This window comes from Sus scrofa, chromosome 6 (genome assembly GCF_054392235.1).
Source record: "Sus scrofa isolate SSC_HxYL_T2T_F1_AM1 chromosome 6, Sscrofa_HxYL_maternal_Yorkshire_Landrace_v2.0, whole genome shotgun sequence".
Lineage (NCBI taxonomy): Eukaryota > Metazoa > Chordata > Mammalia > Artiodactyla > Suidae > Sus > Sus scrofa.
The window spans coordinates 162,654,206-162,667,714 of NC_139388.1; the positions used below are offsets into that span (position 1 = coordinate 162,654,206).

The 13,509-nt window shown below is 41.1% G+C and overlaps 1 protein-coding gene across 3 annotated transcripts in view; it reads right to left on the minus strand.

The window, feature by feature from the left end:
- Positions 1-341: 341 nt before the first annotated feature.
- Positions 342-13,509, minus strand: part of TCEANC2 (transcription elongation factor A N-terminal and central domain containing 2) — a 41,618-nt gene continuing 28,450 nt past the window's right edge. For all 3 annotated transcript variants that reach the window (XM_005665408.4, XM_013999365.3, XM_003356456.5), the window contains exons 4-5: positions 11,069-11,262; positions 342-2,350 (exon numbers count right to left, since the gene is read on the minus strand). In XM_005665408.4, coding sequence (XP_005665465.1) covers positions 2,162-2,350; positions 11,069-11,262 — 383 coding nt within the window. In that variant the 3' untranslated portion in view covers positions 342-2,161. The remainder of the gene's footprint in view (positions 2,351-11,068; positions 11,263-13,509) is intronic.

Here is a 13,509-nt window from a genome sequence, read left to right on the forward strand (position 1 = left end):
CCAGCAGTGCAGAAGGGTTCCCTTTTCTCCACAGCCCCTCCAGCACTTGTTATTTGTGGATTTATTAATGATGGCCATTCTGACTGGTGTGAGGTGGTATCTCATGGTAGTTTTGATTTGCATTTCTCTTATAATCAGCGATATTGAGCATTTTTTCATGTGTTTGTTGGCCATCTGTATATCTTCTTTGGAGAAATGTCTATTCAGGTCTTTTGCCCATTTTTCCATTGATTGATTGGTTTTTTTGCTGTTGAGTTGTATAAGTTGCTTATATATTCTAGAGATTAAGCCCTTGTCAGTTGCATCATTTGAAACTATTTTCTCCCATTCTGTAAGTTGTCTTTTTGTTTTCTTTTTGGTTTCCTTTGCTGTGCAAAAGCTTTTCAGTTTGATGAGGTCCCATGGGTTTATTTTTGCTCTAATTTCTATTTTTTTGCATTTTCTTGAATATTTTTGAGATTAAGCATCATTTCTGGTTTATTGGTCACCTGGGGTAAAGATCCATGACATATGCAACTTACTGTCAAGAGTATCTGAGAAAAAATTGTGCATATGTGAGGGAGAGAGCGAGGGAGGGGAGAGAGAGATGAAATGGTGTCCATGCTTTTAAATCTACATCCTCTTTTTTTGGATTTTAAATCTTTCCTTTAAAAAAAATATATATTTCTTTATTTTATGGCTGGCTGCACCTGTGACATATGGAAGTTCCCCAAGCCAGGGACTGAATCTGAGCCACAGCTGCAACTTAGGCCACTCTATAGATCCTTTAACTGACTGCACCAGGCTGGGGATCGAACCCACAGCTCCACAGCGACCCGAGCCACTGCAGTCAGATTCTTAACCCACTGTGCCATGGGAGGAACTCCTTTTATAAACACATTAAATCTCTCCCCTTCTATTGGCTCCTTCTTTTCAGATTACAAGCATGCTCCAATCTCCTCTAACCTAAAAAACCTTCTTTGGGCTTGCTATCTCCCTCAAATTCCTGTTCAATTATTCTTTATTTTCTCCAACTATATTCTTTCTCAAACCTAAACACTTTCCAATGAACAAGTCATACCTTGTTAGGGGGGAAAAGTCCCAGTTACTTATTACCTAAAAAAAAAAACAAACATCAAGAGTTCCCAAAGTGGCCCAGCGGTAACAAACCTGACAAGTATCCATGAGGACATGAGTTCAATTCCTGGCCTTGCTCAGTGGGTTGATGATCTGGCATTGCCGTGAGCTGCAGTGTAGGTCACAAACGCCGCTTGGATCTGGCGTCTGCCGGCAGCTGCAGCTCCAATTCAGCCCCTGGCCTGGGAAGTTCCATATGCCGCAGGTGCAGCCCTGGAATGGAAACAGAACAAACAAACAAACAAAAGCAAGTATCATTTACGTAATTGTTCAAGCAAGTCTATGTAGAGGTATTTCATTTTAAAGCACACACATATACAATTTTTCTCCTACAGGAATTCATTTCAAAAGAAATTTCATCATGTATCTTCTGCAGAACCTTAAACCGAGAGCTGACATATTCAAATAAACCTCAAGGTGTGGGGATGCTTCAGGCCAGTTCCTCATTAGAAGCCTCAGCATGGGGGCTCCGGAGCCCAACACAGAAGGTCTTCCAGGGAGAGCTGAAACGTTCAGATAAGTGAGTTCTGGAAAGAAGGGGTGGTTGGCGGGCTCTGGCAGGCTCACCCCTGGGGTAGAGCAAAGAGAACAGACGGGGGAGTTCTGAGAGGCACTGGCGCTATCTAAACTCAGGGGGACGGAACCGAGTGAGCAGCAGCGGTAATTGAGTTTCAGTTACCTGCAGGGTGGCGAAATAAAGTAGGAACTTCATCTGCCTGACACGGGGGACATTTAGAGGTGTCCTTGGCATATTCACAGTGAAATCTGTCACCCTTTCACTGTGCTGGGTGATGGCAACCGTGCCGCGCTTCCTAGTGACAACCAGCGCACATCCTGTCAGGCAGCCCCAGCGCACTACAGCTAATGAAGCGCTTCCTGCGGCCTGTCTCCCAGGGCTCTCTGCATCCTCTGTCTGGAACATGGCACCACGGGAAAATTTAGCACAGCCAGCAACAGCCATCGCCCAAACTCAAAAGAATCTTTGAATGGCAGAGAGAGGCCCATTTTCCTTTCTGCCCAGCCCAGGGGTGGAACCGTCCTCGGGTCACTTTTTGTGGGTCTGTACAAACGTGCCGACTGGCAGCGTGCCGTTCTTCACCTGAGCCCGGATTTCAGCTTGATGCTTTAATGTGAAGACCAGGGCTCTCACCGTCCGCCGGTACGGCCCATTAATGAGGCGGGAGCAGAGATGAAACGTTTCCCGTTCAATATTTTCAACCAGTAGGTGATCCATCTAAAAAAAACAGCAAAATTATCAAATTAGGGCCTTGCATTGCATAAGGATTAAAAGTGAGAGAGGCTGGAGCACTTTGCTCAGAGGCCTCCATTAATCAACTGAAATTCAAGGACATCTACTTCCTGTCACCAGAGAAACAGGAAGAGCAAATTAATTCCACCCTGGCAATTAAGGAACAAGGCCATGTGCTTTGTGACAGGGACCTCATTCACAACCCCTGCCGGGTGGTAATATTTGCCATTATAACAGGAAACTGGCTTGAACCAAGCAATGGGTTCTGGGCCCTGTACTCTACCAACCAGGAAACGAAGACTGAGGATAATAAATCAGTATAACATTTATACTTTTCTGTTTGTTTGTTTTTCAAGTGCCTTTTAACCCTTTAGCAGCATTTTAGAAACAATGGGTCTAGATCCTGATATGTGTGTAAAACAGTTTATAAATCACTTTTCATATTTAATGCCCACAACTCCTATGATCTCATTTTACAGATGAGGAAACAGGTTGAAAGATAAAGAAATGCTTGCGATTCTTACAACTATTAAGAGGCAGAGTTAGGGGCTCTGACCCGGAGCCCCCAACTCCAACATTCATGTGTCTTCCCTTTTTACCACCCTCACTGTTCCCTTCACGTTCTGAGATCAGTTGGATTTGGAGAGACTTCTGCAGAGTCACCTAAGCAGAACGGGCCTAGAGGATGGGCGCTGTGGCAGTCTGGCGGTGTTCTGGCTCAGGCCCAACCCTCTTGAAGTCACAGGCCAAATCAAAGCAGGACAGGTCTGGGGCTTTGTCCACATGCTCTGGATCCAGGCCAGACTGGGATGCTGGTCTGGGACCCCCTCACTTCCTTTCCAGGCGCACCACTCACTATTGGCCTCCCAGGTCCTGTTCCTCACCCAGCCTGAGCAAGCTCAGCTGCTTTCACACACCTCTACGCCTCTCGACAGGTTCATGTTCCCTTGCAAGGCACACTTGCCCTTGAAAACACACTCCTATTTGTAGCTCAAAGATTAGCTAAAAAACAAAAAGTAGAGAGTTGTGGCTCAGCAGATGAAGAACCTTACCACAATCCATGACGATACGGGTTTGATCCCCCACCTTGCTCAGTGGGTTAAGGACCCAGCATAGGTCACAGATATGGCTTGGATCTGGCATTGCTGTGGCTGTGGCACAGGCCTGCAGCTGCAGCTCCGATTCGACCCCTAGCCTGGGTACGTCCATATGCCTTGGGTGCAGTTGTCAAAAAAGAAAACAACAAAAAAAAGCAAAAAAAGCAAATCCTAGTTCAAAGGACTGAAAGTTCTTCTTGAGGCTGCCACAATGTCCTGAGCTTTCCTTAGTCATTTCATAATATAATGACAGATTTCTTGAGTCTGTTTTCCTTAAGAGTGAGTTCCTTGAAAATAAATTTTACTCACTTCCTTTTTTTGCTTCACTCCTTCCCTCCCTACCCTACCACATAGTCAAATACTCATTTAGCAACTACTACGTACTTGGGCTGAGGAAAGGGCAGTGAGCAAGGTTGACACAACTCTTGGCTCCATAAGGAGCACAGACCAGCTGCAGACAGCCAGTGAACCCACTGTGAGTGTACTGAGTGCTGCTAGGAAAGGGGACAGAAGCGAGTGCGGGGGAGCAGAACTACTGCACAGGGACCCAACCCAGGAGGACAGCGCCTGGACTCGAGAGGAAAGGACGTTTGACATGAGATCTGCAGAATGAGTAGGAGGTGGCCAGGTGAAGGAGGCACTTACTTGGTGATAAACTCAGTGAGCTGTACGTTTATCTTTTGTGTGTTTATATTTATATATATATATATATATATTGGGGGGGGGTCCTTTTAGAGCCACACCCTTAGCATGTGGAGGTTCCCAGACTAGGCATCAAATCAGAGCTATAGCCACAGGCCTACACCACAACCACAGCAACACCAAATACATGCCATGTCTGTGACCTACACCACAGTTCACTACAACGCTGGATCCTTAACCCACTGAGTGAGGCCAGGGATCGAACATGAATCCTCATGGATCCTAGTCAGATTCATTTCCACTGAGCCACAATGGTGGGGAACGCCCTACACTTATATTTTAAAAAAGTTTACGAAACAAGTACACCAAGATAGAAGAAAGGATCCTCTGACATTTGATAAAGCGTCCTAACAAAAGACAGACCAAAAGACCAAAACAAAGAGAAAAAAGAAATGTGGGAGGAATGAGGAGCAAGGAGCGGAACAGGACTGAGAGGAAAAGAACACCCAGGCCCAGACATCTGCCTTGGTGGAACAGACAGAAGACGGTCAGGGAAGTCTGTGGTCCTCATGACTGTGGCCTCTAGGGCTGAAGTGAGTGGATGTGGCACCATGGCTCTCTAGAACCCAGAGTCCTTGAGGTTTTCATGGGGGCATTGAACTAGCCCCCAGACTGCAGCGGGCAAGGAAAAAAAGGTTTTTTTTCTTTTTAAGGGGGAGTGTGGTTGTTAGGGGAAGAAGGGTATATGTGCATTTGCAAAAATAGGTCATGGCCATTCCATCAAATTGTAGAACCTGTAGAGTGCCTTCAAATTCACCTGACTGGATACTTATTCACACCTCATTCAGCAAATGGTTATTGAGTTATTGGTCTGGTCTGATCTGGGTATTGGAGACATGAAACAGAAAAGACCTGACCCACTACCCTCTAAGAACTCACAACCTAGAAAAGAGAGGCATGTACACAGACAACATGGGGCAGCGGGACAGGTGGGGCAATGGGACAGGTGTTATGTTCTCATGCACGCTTCTTGTTAAATGAAGACCAATTGGAACAAAGAAATGAAGAAACACATGAGTAATATTAAAAGATAAACATAGGGGAAAATGATTCGTCATGCACCCTTGTATGTAACAAGCTCATTGCACAAGATGCCTTTGGAGAGGGAGTTCCCGTGGTGGTACAGTGGTAACGAACCTAACTAGTACCCATGAGGATGCAGGTTCCATCCCTGGCCTCACTCAGTGGGTTAAGGATCCAGCGTTGCCCTGAGCTGTGATGTAGGTCACCAACAAAGCTCGCAACCCGTGTTGCTGTGGCCGTAGTGTAGGCCAGCAGCTGCAGCTCCACTCTGACCCCTAGCCTGGTAACTTCCATGTGCCTCAGGTGTGGCTCTACAAAAAAAAAAAAAAAAAATGCCTTTGGATAATCCAAACCTACCTAAGTTGAGAACCCTTCCCAATGGATCCTAACCTGGGGATTTCACCTTTTGGGTGAAAGGACAAGGGTCTTAATGAGACCTTGAGAAAAACAGGTTTTGCTCTGAGATAAATGTGTATGAATGGGAACAGGAACGCTGTAAGAAACCTAGAGATTTATTTATGGACCATACCCTCACTCTGTGTCTCTCGTGATCTGTCTCTTTCTCACGTTTTTGCTCCTCTCCGTTTGCCTTACTGACCGTCATTCCAACCGCCTCATTCTCTCCCCCTATTCTACACATCTCTACCCATAGCGTCTGCTTCCTCGTAACTCCTCTAATATTCTTTCTGTTTCAAAACTCCTACTGTTGTTTCTTGGCATTTCCTACCTCCACTTCTCAGAGGAGGATCTGATTTTCTCTGCTTACGTATTTGTATCTGTGAGTAGAGTGTGTGTTATTCAGTTGCCCAATTCTGGAAGAACTGGTTATAGCTGGAAGATATAAAACACATCCACCTAGACCATCTTTCATCAAGGATTCTGGTCCCAGAAGAAATGGTGCCATAATCAATTAGTGATGCCTGCCATATTTGTAAGCTCTTTAAAAACAGGGGAAGAAGCTTTTCTTCATGGGTTTACCTTAAGCACATACAATAAGCACATAAAACTTCCCACGCTGCATTGTAACTATGTATTTGCCTAGCTCCCTCTAGAGCTAATATTATGTTGGATCAATTTCTAAATTCCCAATCCCTAGCATTGGTACTGGCACAAAGTAAGTGCTCAGTGAATATCTGTGAAATGAATTTCCTCTTTCCCTATCTATAGTTCCCTCTTTTCCTGCTTTCAGTAAGATCCTATACATAGCAGATAAAATACGAAGTATGTTTCTATTTTACATGTATTTTCAGTTAGCAAGATCCAACCACTCTTACAAAGGCCAGTTCACCTGCTGTCTCTTTCATGAAACCTTCCCAGATTCCCCGAATCAGAGTTCACTGTTCTGTCCTTTGTGTGTCTACACCACTTGCTAGTACCACTATTTCAGGCAAATTTCATCCTGCCTTGTATTTAGTCAGTCATTTACAGGCTTAAGAGGGTCAGGACACAGCAGACTTTCTTAGGATAGGGACTGCAAACCATTTATGTTTACATTCTCCCGGTACTACTAGCAGTAGAACCAAACATTTGTTGAACTGAATAACCACTAGAAGCAAACTTTGTACGAGTTTTCCAACAGTGTGACTGGGTTTGTACATATATACCCACACTCCTTTTTAACCACTTGAATACGTTTATGAAAGAGCTGGTCAAAGCCAGAGGTGTAGTCTGAGGCCATTAAACAAAGAAAAAACTAACAGTCCCATATGGGGATGTACCCCTGACCTGGATCTCATTAGCACCATCTGACAACCAACTGGGCCAACCAGCCAGTGTTTCATAACTCTTAATGATAACAGGCTCACTTTGAGAATCAGATTCATTTTTTTTTAATGACATAATAGGAAAATGATCACAGGCCGTGAGGTAGGAAGGAGAGTGGATAATGAGGAAGGGGAAGTAAGAGAATGACACCACAGGGAACGTTCATATGAGGAAAGATCTAAAAGACAGGGAAGAACAAAGAAGATCCAGAAGGGAGAAGGTAAAGGGGAATGGAGCATGGGTCTCAACAATGGCGTTTCTATTCATCTATTCCATTATTCCAAGAACAAGGAAACAATCCATGAATCTGGAAAGCAAGATCTGTAGAGTACTAAAGAGGGGCACTTTTTGGCTGTGTGTGTATATTCTTCATCTATGGCTTTCAATACTAAAGAATAAGACCAAAACAAATAATACGGAAACATTATTTTCTATAAAAATGTAATGAGTGGATTTGAAAAAACACATGGTAAGATCAAATTACAACAGCTTTTCAGTCACTGAGCCAATAAACGACCCAACAGTTTACTACCACCTAATAAAGTACATTTATGGAGATCTGATGTCTGATTTGAATGCACTCAACATTGGTTACTGTCAAGGACCAAATACTGGATTAATGGTTCATTGATTTACCCTAATATGAAAAGGTTTCAGATGATGATGGGTGCGAAAGTTAACTTTATGTAAAAAGTGTCTGTATTTATACTTTCTGATATACCAAACTGATGAAAAATACTATAAAATGCTGTTTATGCAAGGAAAACAGATTGATTTTCTTTCGCCAAGGAAGATGGTAAGATGCACACTTTTAATTTTTAAAATTTACTCTTTGGGAACAAAACCATTCAGCTACGCTTAATCTGATATTTTTTCCAATTACGCTGCAAAGCACTAACAAATGTATCACTTTTTTAACTTTGCTTTGTAACACTTGAGTGCTTACCACTTGATGTGCCATTTAAAGGATAATTAATGGATAAACTAAAAGGATAATTATTATGGAGTTTAATATAGCAGGCAAACTGCTCATTAATCCTTACAAGCATAGCTTCGTTATTATCATTTACTTAAAAAGATACCACAGGGAACTGGTATTTACCACCACATTAACTACATATTATATACCCACACTCTACGTTTCTGTAATAATTTTGGTTTATTTTAAAAATAAACTTTATTTAAAATATCAAATAGCAAGTCTTGTTGGCTAATCGATATTCTGGAAAATTAGACTTACAACTTTCATATTTTTTTCTCTTTCCCAAGGGCTTAGTATTCATAATACTTCCTTTTGGGAAAGTTAAGCAAACTTACAGTCTATTAATTCACTGAACTATCAAACAGACATTGAATATTATAAACATAAAAAACAGAGATATACAGTAAAGTATATAAAAAGTGACACTGACATTGATCAAAATAAAAAACATAAATGTAAATAATTGTCAATTTTAGCAATGTTATTTAAATAATCAATAAAAATATCTTACAGAAAAGTTGGCACATACTTGGCACTTAATAAATCTGGGACAATCATAACTTGTCCAGTATTCATTTAAAGAGCTATAATAATCTATCAAACAGGAAAGCCATCAAAAAGTTAACAAGATTATGTCTGGATGGTAGGTTCAATATGATCTTGTTTTCCCTTTTTACATTGTTTCTTTTTCTATCATAAGTTTGTATTAAAATTTTATTTTTAAGACTTTAGTAACATACAAGTCCATTCATTTGTCTTTCTTTTCTGGATGCTTAATTGAGATAAAAAGGTTAAAATATTTTTTTCAGGAGTTCCCGTTGTGGCTCAGTGATTAACAAATCTGACTAGGAACCATGAGGCTGTGGGTTCGATCCCTGGCCTTGCTCAGTGGGTTAAGGATCTGGCGTTGCATGAGCTGTGGTGAAGGTCGCAGACGCGGCTCAGGATCCTGCATTGCTGTGTCTCTGGAGTAGGCCAGCAGCTACAGCTCCAATTAGACCCCTAGCCTGGGAACCTCCATATGCCGAGGAAGCAGCCCTAGAAAAGGCAAAAAGATAAAGAAAAAAAAATAATTTTTTTTTTTTCTTCAGAGAATGCAGTAGTAACAGATTAGTATTTAAACTAGACTTTTTTTTTTTTTTTTTTTTTTTTTTGGTCTTTTTAGGGCCACACTCACAGCATACGGAGGTTCCTAGGTTAGAGGTCAAATCAGAGCTGCAGCCGCCGGCCTACACCACAGCCACAGCAACACAGGATCTAAGTCCCATCTGCGACCTACACCGTAGCTCATGGCAATGCCAGATTCTTAACCCACTGAGTGAGGTCAGGGATTGAACCTGCACTGTTATAGATACTAGTCAGGTTCGTTACTGCTAAGCCATGATGGAAACTCCTAAACTAGACTTCTGAATTACTTCTTTGCTAATAATATTAAATTATTCTTTAAGGATACTTTATGAGGGATACCCTGAGAAGAGGAAAAAAAATAGGGATGTAATATGTCTGATTTTTCCAGAATATTAGTTGACCTATAAGATTTGTTTGATGATGAATGATTAATATTACTGCTAATGAGCAAAAATTCTTTTAGCACCTGTATCTCCAACCACTAACGCCATCTAACTGTTGGTCATGAAGCTGACAGGGATTATGGCCAGGCAACTGACTACTTGCCTTAGAACTAAAGGTATGAGTGCTGACAAAAAAGTGGGGGAGGAGAGTCTTTTTAAGGAACAGCTATTTATTATGCCACTGATATTCCATAAGAGAGCCCATCTCAGACTTTTTGCTTCAGTGGGAAAGGAAAGAATTTTTATTTATTTTTATTGAAGCACAGCTGATTTACCATGTTGTGCTACCTTCTAGTATAAAGTGACTCAGTTAGATATATGAATATGAAGAAGCATATGTATATGAATTTGAAGAAGCATATATATATATATATATATATATATATATATATATATACACACACACACAGAATATACATACAGATGCTTTTTCATGCTCTTTTCCATTATGGTTTTTATAGGATATTGAATACAGTCCTGTGTTATACAGCAGGACCTTGTTGTTTATTTTGTACAGAGTAGTTTGGATCTACTAATCCCAAATTCCTAATTTATTCTTCCCCATCTCCTTTCCTCTTTGATAACCATAAGCTTGTTTTCTATGACTGTGAGTCTGTTTCTGTTTTGTAAATAAGGTCAGTTGTGTCACTTTTCTTTTCTTTTTTTTTTTTTGGCTGTGCCCACAGCATGTAGAAGAGTTCCTGGGCCAGGGACTGAACCAGTGCCACAGCAATAACCAGAGCCACAGCAGTGACAATGCCAGATCTGTAACCTGCTGCACCATCAAGAAACTCCACTTGCATCATATTTTAGATTACACATGTAAGTGTTATCATATGGTATTTGTCAGGGAAAGAATTTCAAATGGGAAGGAACCAACATTCATTAAGTGACTTCTAAACACAAGGCATTATACTACTCCTTTGCATATATGGTTCATTTAATCTTTCCAATGGTCTTAGTTGGTAGGATTTATAATCTTCATTTCATGTATTAAAAAAACCAAATCTCTGAATTTCATAAGAGATTTGCATAACATATCACAACTAGTACATACTAGAGCAAGGGTTTTAATCCATGTCTTGCTAGTTCCAAAGCCTGTACTGTTTTTTGGTTGGGTTTTTTTTGTCTTTTTAGGGCTGCACCCATGGCAATATGGAGCTTCCCAGGATAGGGGTCCAATCAGAGCTGAAGCTACTGGCTTATGCCACAGCCACAGCAATGTGGGATCCAAGCCGTGTCTGCAATCTACACCCCAGCTCACAGCAATGTCAGATCCTTAACCCACTGATCGAGGCCAGGGATTGAACCCGCATCCTCATGGATGCTAGTCGAGTTCGTTAACTGCTGAGCCACAACGGGAACTCTCAAAGTCTGTACTCTTTACACAATACTGCCCCCCCCAGAATGTTCACAATCCAGAGTCCTTAAAAAAAAACCCAAAATCCCAGCAAAATAACACAGAATACAACCACAGCACTTAAGGCTATGAAAGTTCATTATGAAAATGTGAAGGTCATTTAACCAAGAGCACCTAGTCATCACATTCCAACCAGGACCTTACCTCCAATTCCAAGGCTTCTGAGAGTAATTTCTGGGCATTTTTCCTAAGTGTTTCAGTTTTGGGATCACTTCGGACTACTATAGAAGGTCTATCCACATGTTCTTCAATGAAAGTTCTCCACTCAGTGTAAACTTCTCTGGCAAGACAAGCCACTTCTGAATCTGAGTGTTGACGCATCTTGTTCACAGTGTGACCTGGAACAAGAGAGGAGAAACCAAAGGAAAGGTTGTTCTGTCTTCTGAAAAGTACAGGACTGGAAGGACGGATGTGTGGCACTTAGCAAGTCATTCATATATTTAAGGATATAAAGGCTCTTGTGCAAATGAGGACCCATTTCTCAAGGGCTAAGATTATAAGATAATCACTGGGGGAGAATCACTGTGCTAGCCAGGGCAGTAAGTCATAAAACAGAAGCATGATCAATAGATACTTAAAACAGAACAGCTAAGGTACCAAATCCTTAATCCAAACATTGCAATAAAAGAAAATTAATTAAGCATTTATCTTGTCTTCTCAGTACATATTATATTTTAGGACAACCAAACAGTCCTAATTATTGATGGAATGTTCTTTATTCAGCTAATAAATGTGATAAGATTGACAGAATTAAAAAACATTTTATGGCCCATGATGAAATAATCCATTAAGGTGACAATCAATAGTGGATGGACTCAGCTGATGAAAAGTTGATGGGGAAATTTACAGTGGAAGGGTGTGTTGTCATCAGCTCCAGTGATGAATCTTAGCATCCCTGAGGTGGGACTATCAGATGAAGGCAGCACTTCTCAGCCCTACTTATGAAGCAGTCTTGCACTCTCCTATCGAGGAAAAGATGAAATAACCCAAATATTTAGTCATTCAAAGCTAACTTCCAGTTTATAGAAAAACACAAGAGAGAAAGAGGAATAAGTTAAATTATAGTATGAGAAAAGAGACAAATCCAGAATGTGGGACATTCTATGGGATAACAGCCCTAGTTTCTTCAATTATCAATGGCATTTTTTTTAAAAGGGGAGTAAGGTTATGAATTGCTAAAGATTAAAAAAGTCATTTGAGTCCAAACTATCAAATGTGATGTTTGATCCAAATCCTGACTGAACAAACCAATTAAAATATATTTTGAGAAACAAGGAATATCAACATACATTAGTCATTAAATTATACCAAGGAATTATTGTTGATTTTGTTAAACATGATAATGGCACTGTGGTTATATAAGAAAACATCTGTATTTTTCAGAGGTGCATCCTGAAGTAGAGCTGAAATGACAAAAGGTCTGAGATTCTGCTTTAAAATAGTTCAGTAACAGCATAAAAACACAAAAAAGGGAGAGATGAAGTGAACAGGACAAAATCTTAATAGTTATTAATTGTAGGTGAAAGGCCTAGGGAGGTTTGTACTGTGCTATTCTCTTTATTTTTGTGAATGTTTGAGATTTTCATAATAAAAATGGAAAAAGAGGAAAGAGTCAAAAAATAATCAATACGCAAAAATATTTAGATAATAAATACAAAAAAAAAAAAAACCCAAAGAAGTCAAGTACACACTTAGAATTAATGTTCAAAAGGAGAAGGATAAAACAAGACATTTTTAAAAAATCAATAGCTTTCTTCATTAGCAATAAACAGAATAGGGGGAAAGTCATGCTTAACCTGGTAGAAGGCATAAGCCACTCAGCAAGAGTAACAGCTCGGGAACCACTCCCTTTTCCTCCACCCCCATCACCCCTACCCTTGCCTTCAGGCATGTCGCCTCCAGATGACTCCAGCAGCCCCCTGATTGGCCTCTCAGCCTTAATGCCATCTTCCACACTGAAGCCAGAGTGGCTTTTATTTAACTTTATTTTTTTCTCTTTTAGGGCTATTTTTTTCTAAAACATAAATCTGACCATTATATTCCCACACGTAAACCTTTCAGTCCTGTATCCAAACTCTTATGTTGTCACACAAGCAACTGCATGATCTGCCACCCTCCCATCCACTTCCTAGCTTCACTTCCAGCTAGCATCCCACTGTCACCGGATACTCCAGCCACCTGCAGCTCCTCAGACACTCTGATATTGTGTTTGCCTCTTTACTTTGGAACATACACTCCAATGAACATTCCGTCTGCCTGGAATACCCCTGCTTCTCTCTTCATCCGGTTAACTTCCATTCTGCCTTTGAGACTCCGTGCAGCACTTTCCTCCTCCAGGAAGTCTTCCTCAATAATCCCCAGTCTTGGCTGGTCCCTTTCCTCTGTGCTTCTGTTCCTCACAGTACCTACTGTAATTAGTTGTAATTATCGGATCAATTACTGCTCTTGCCCACCAGAGAAAGCTCCTTGAGGGCAAGAGCTGTGACACATTCATCTTTGTATCTCCAGCAGAAAGCACACTGGCAGAAGGTGGGTTTCAGGAGAGTGGGTGCTCGGTAAATGTTGGTGAAGGAGCAACCCAGATG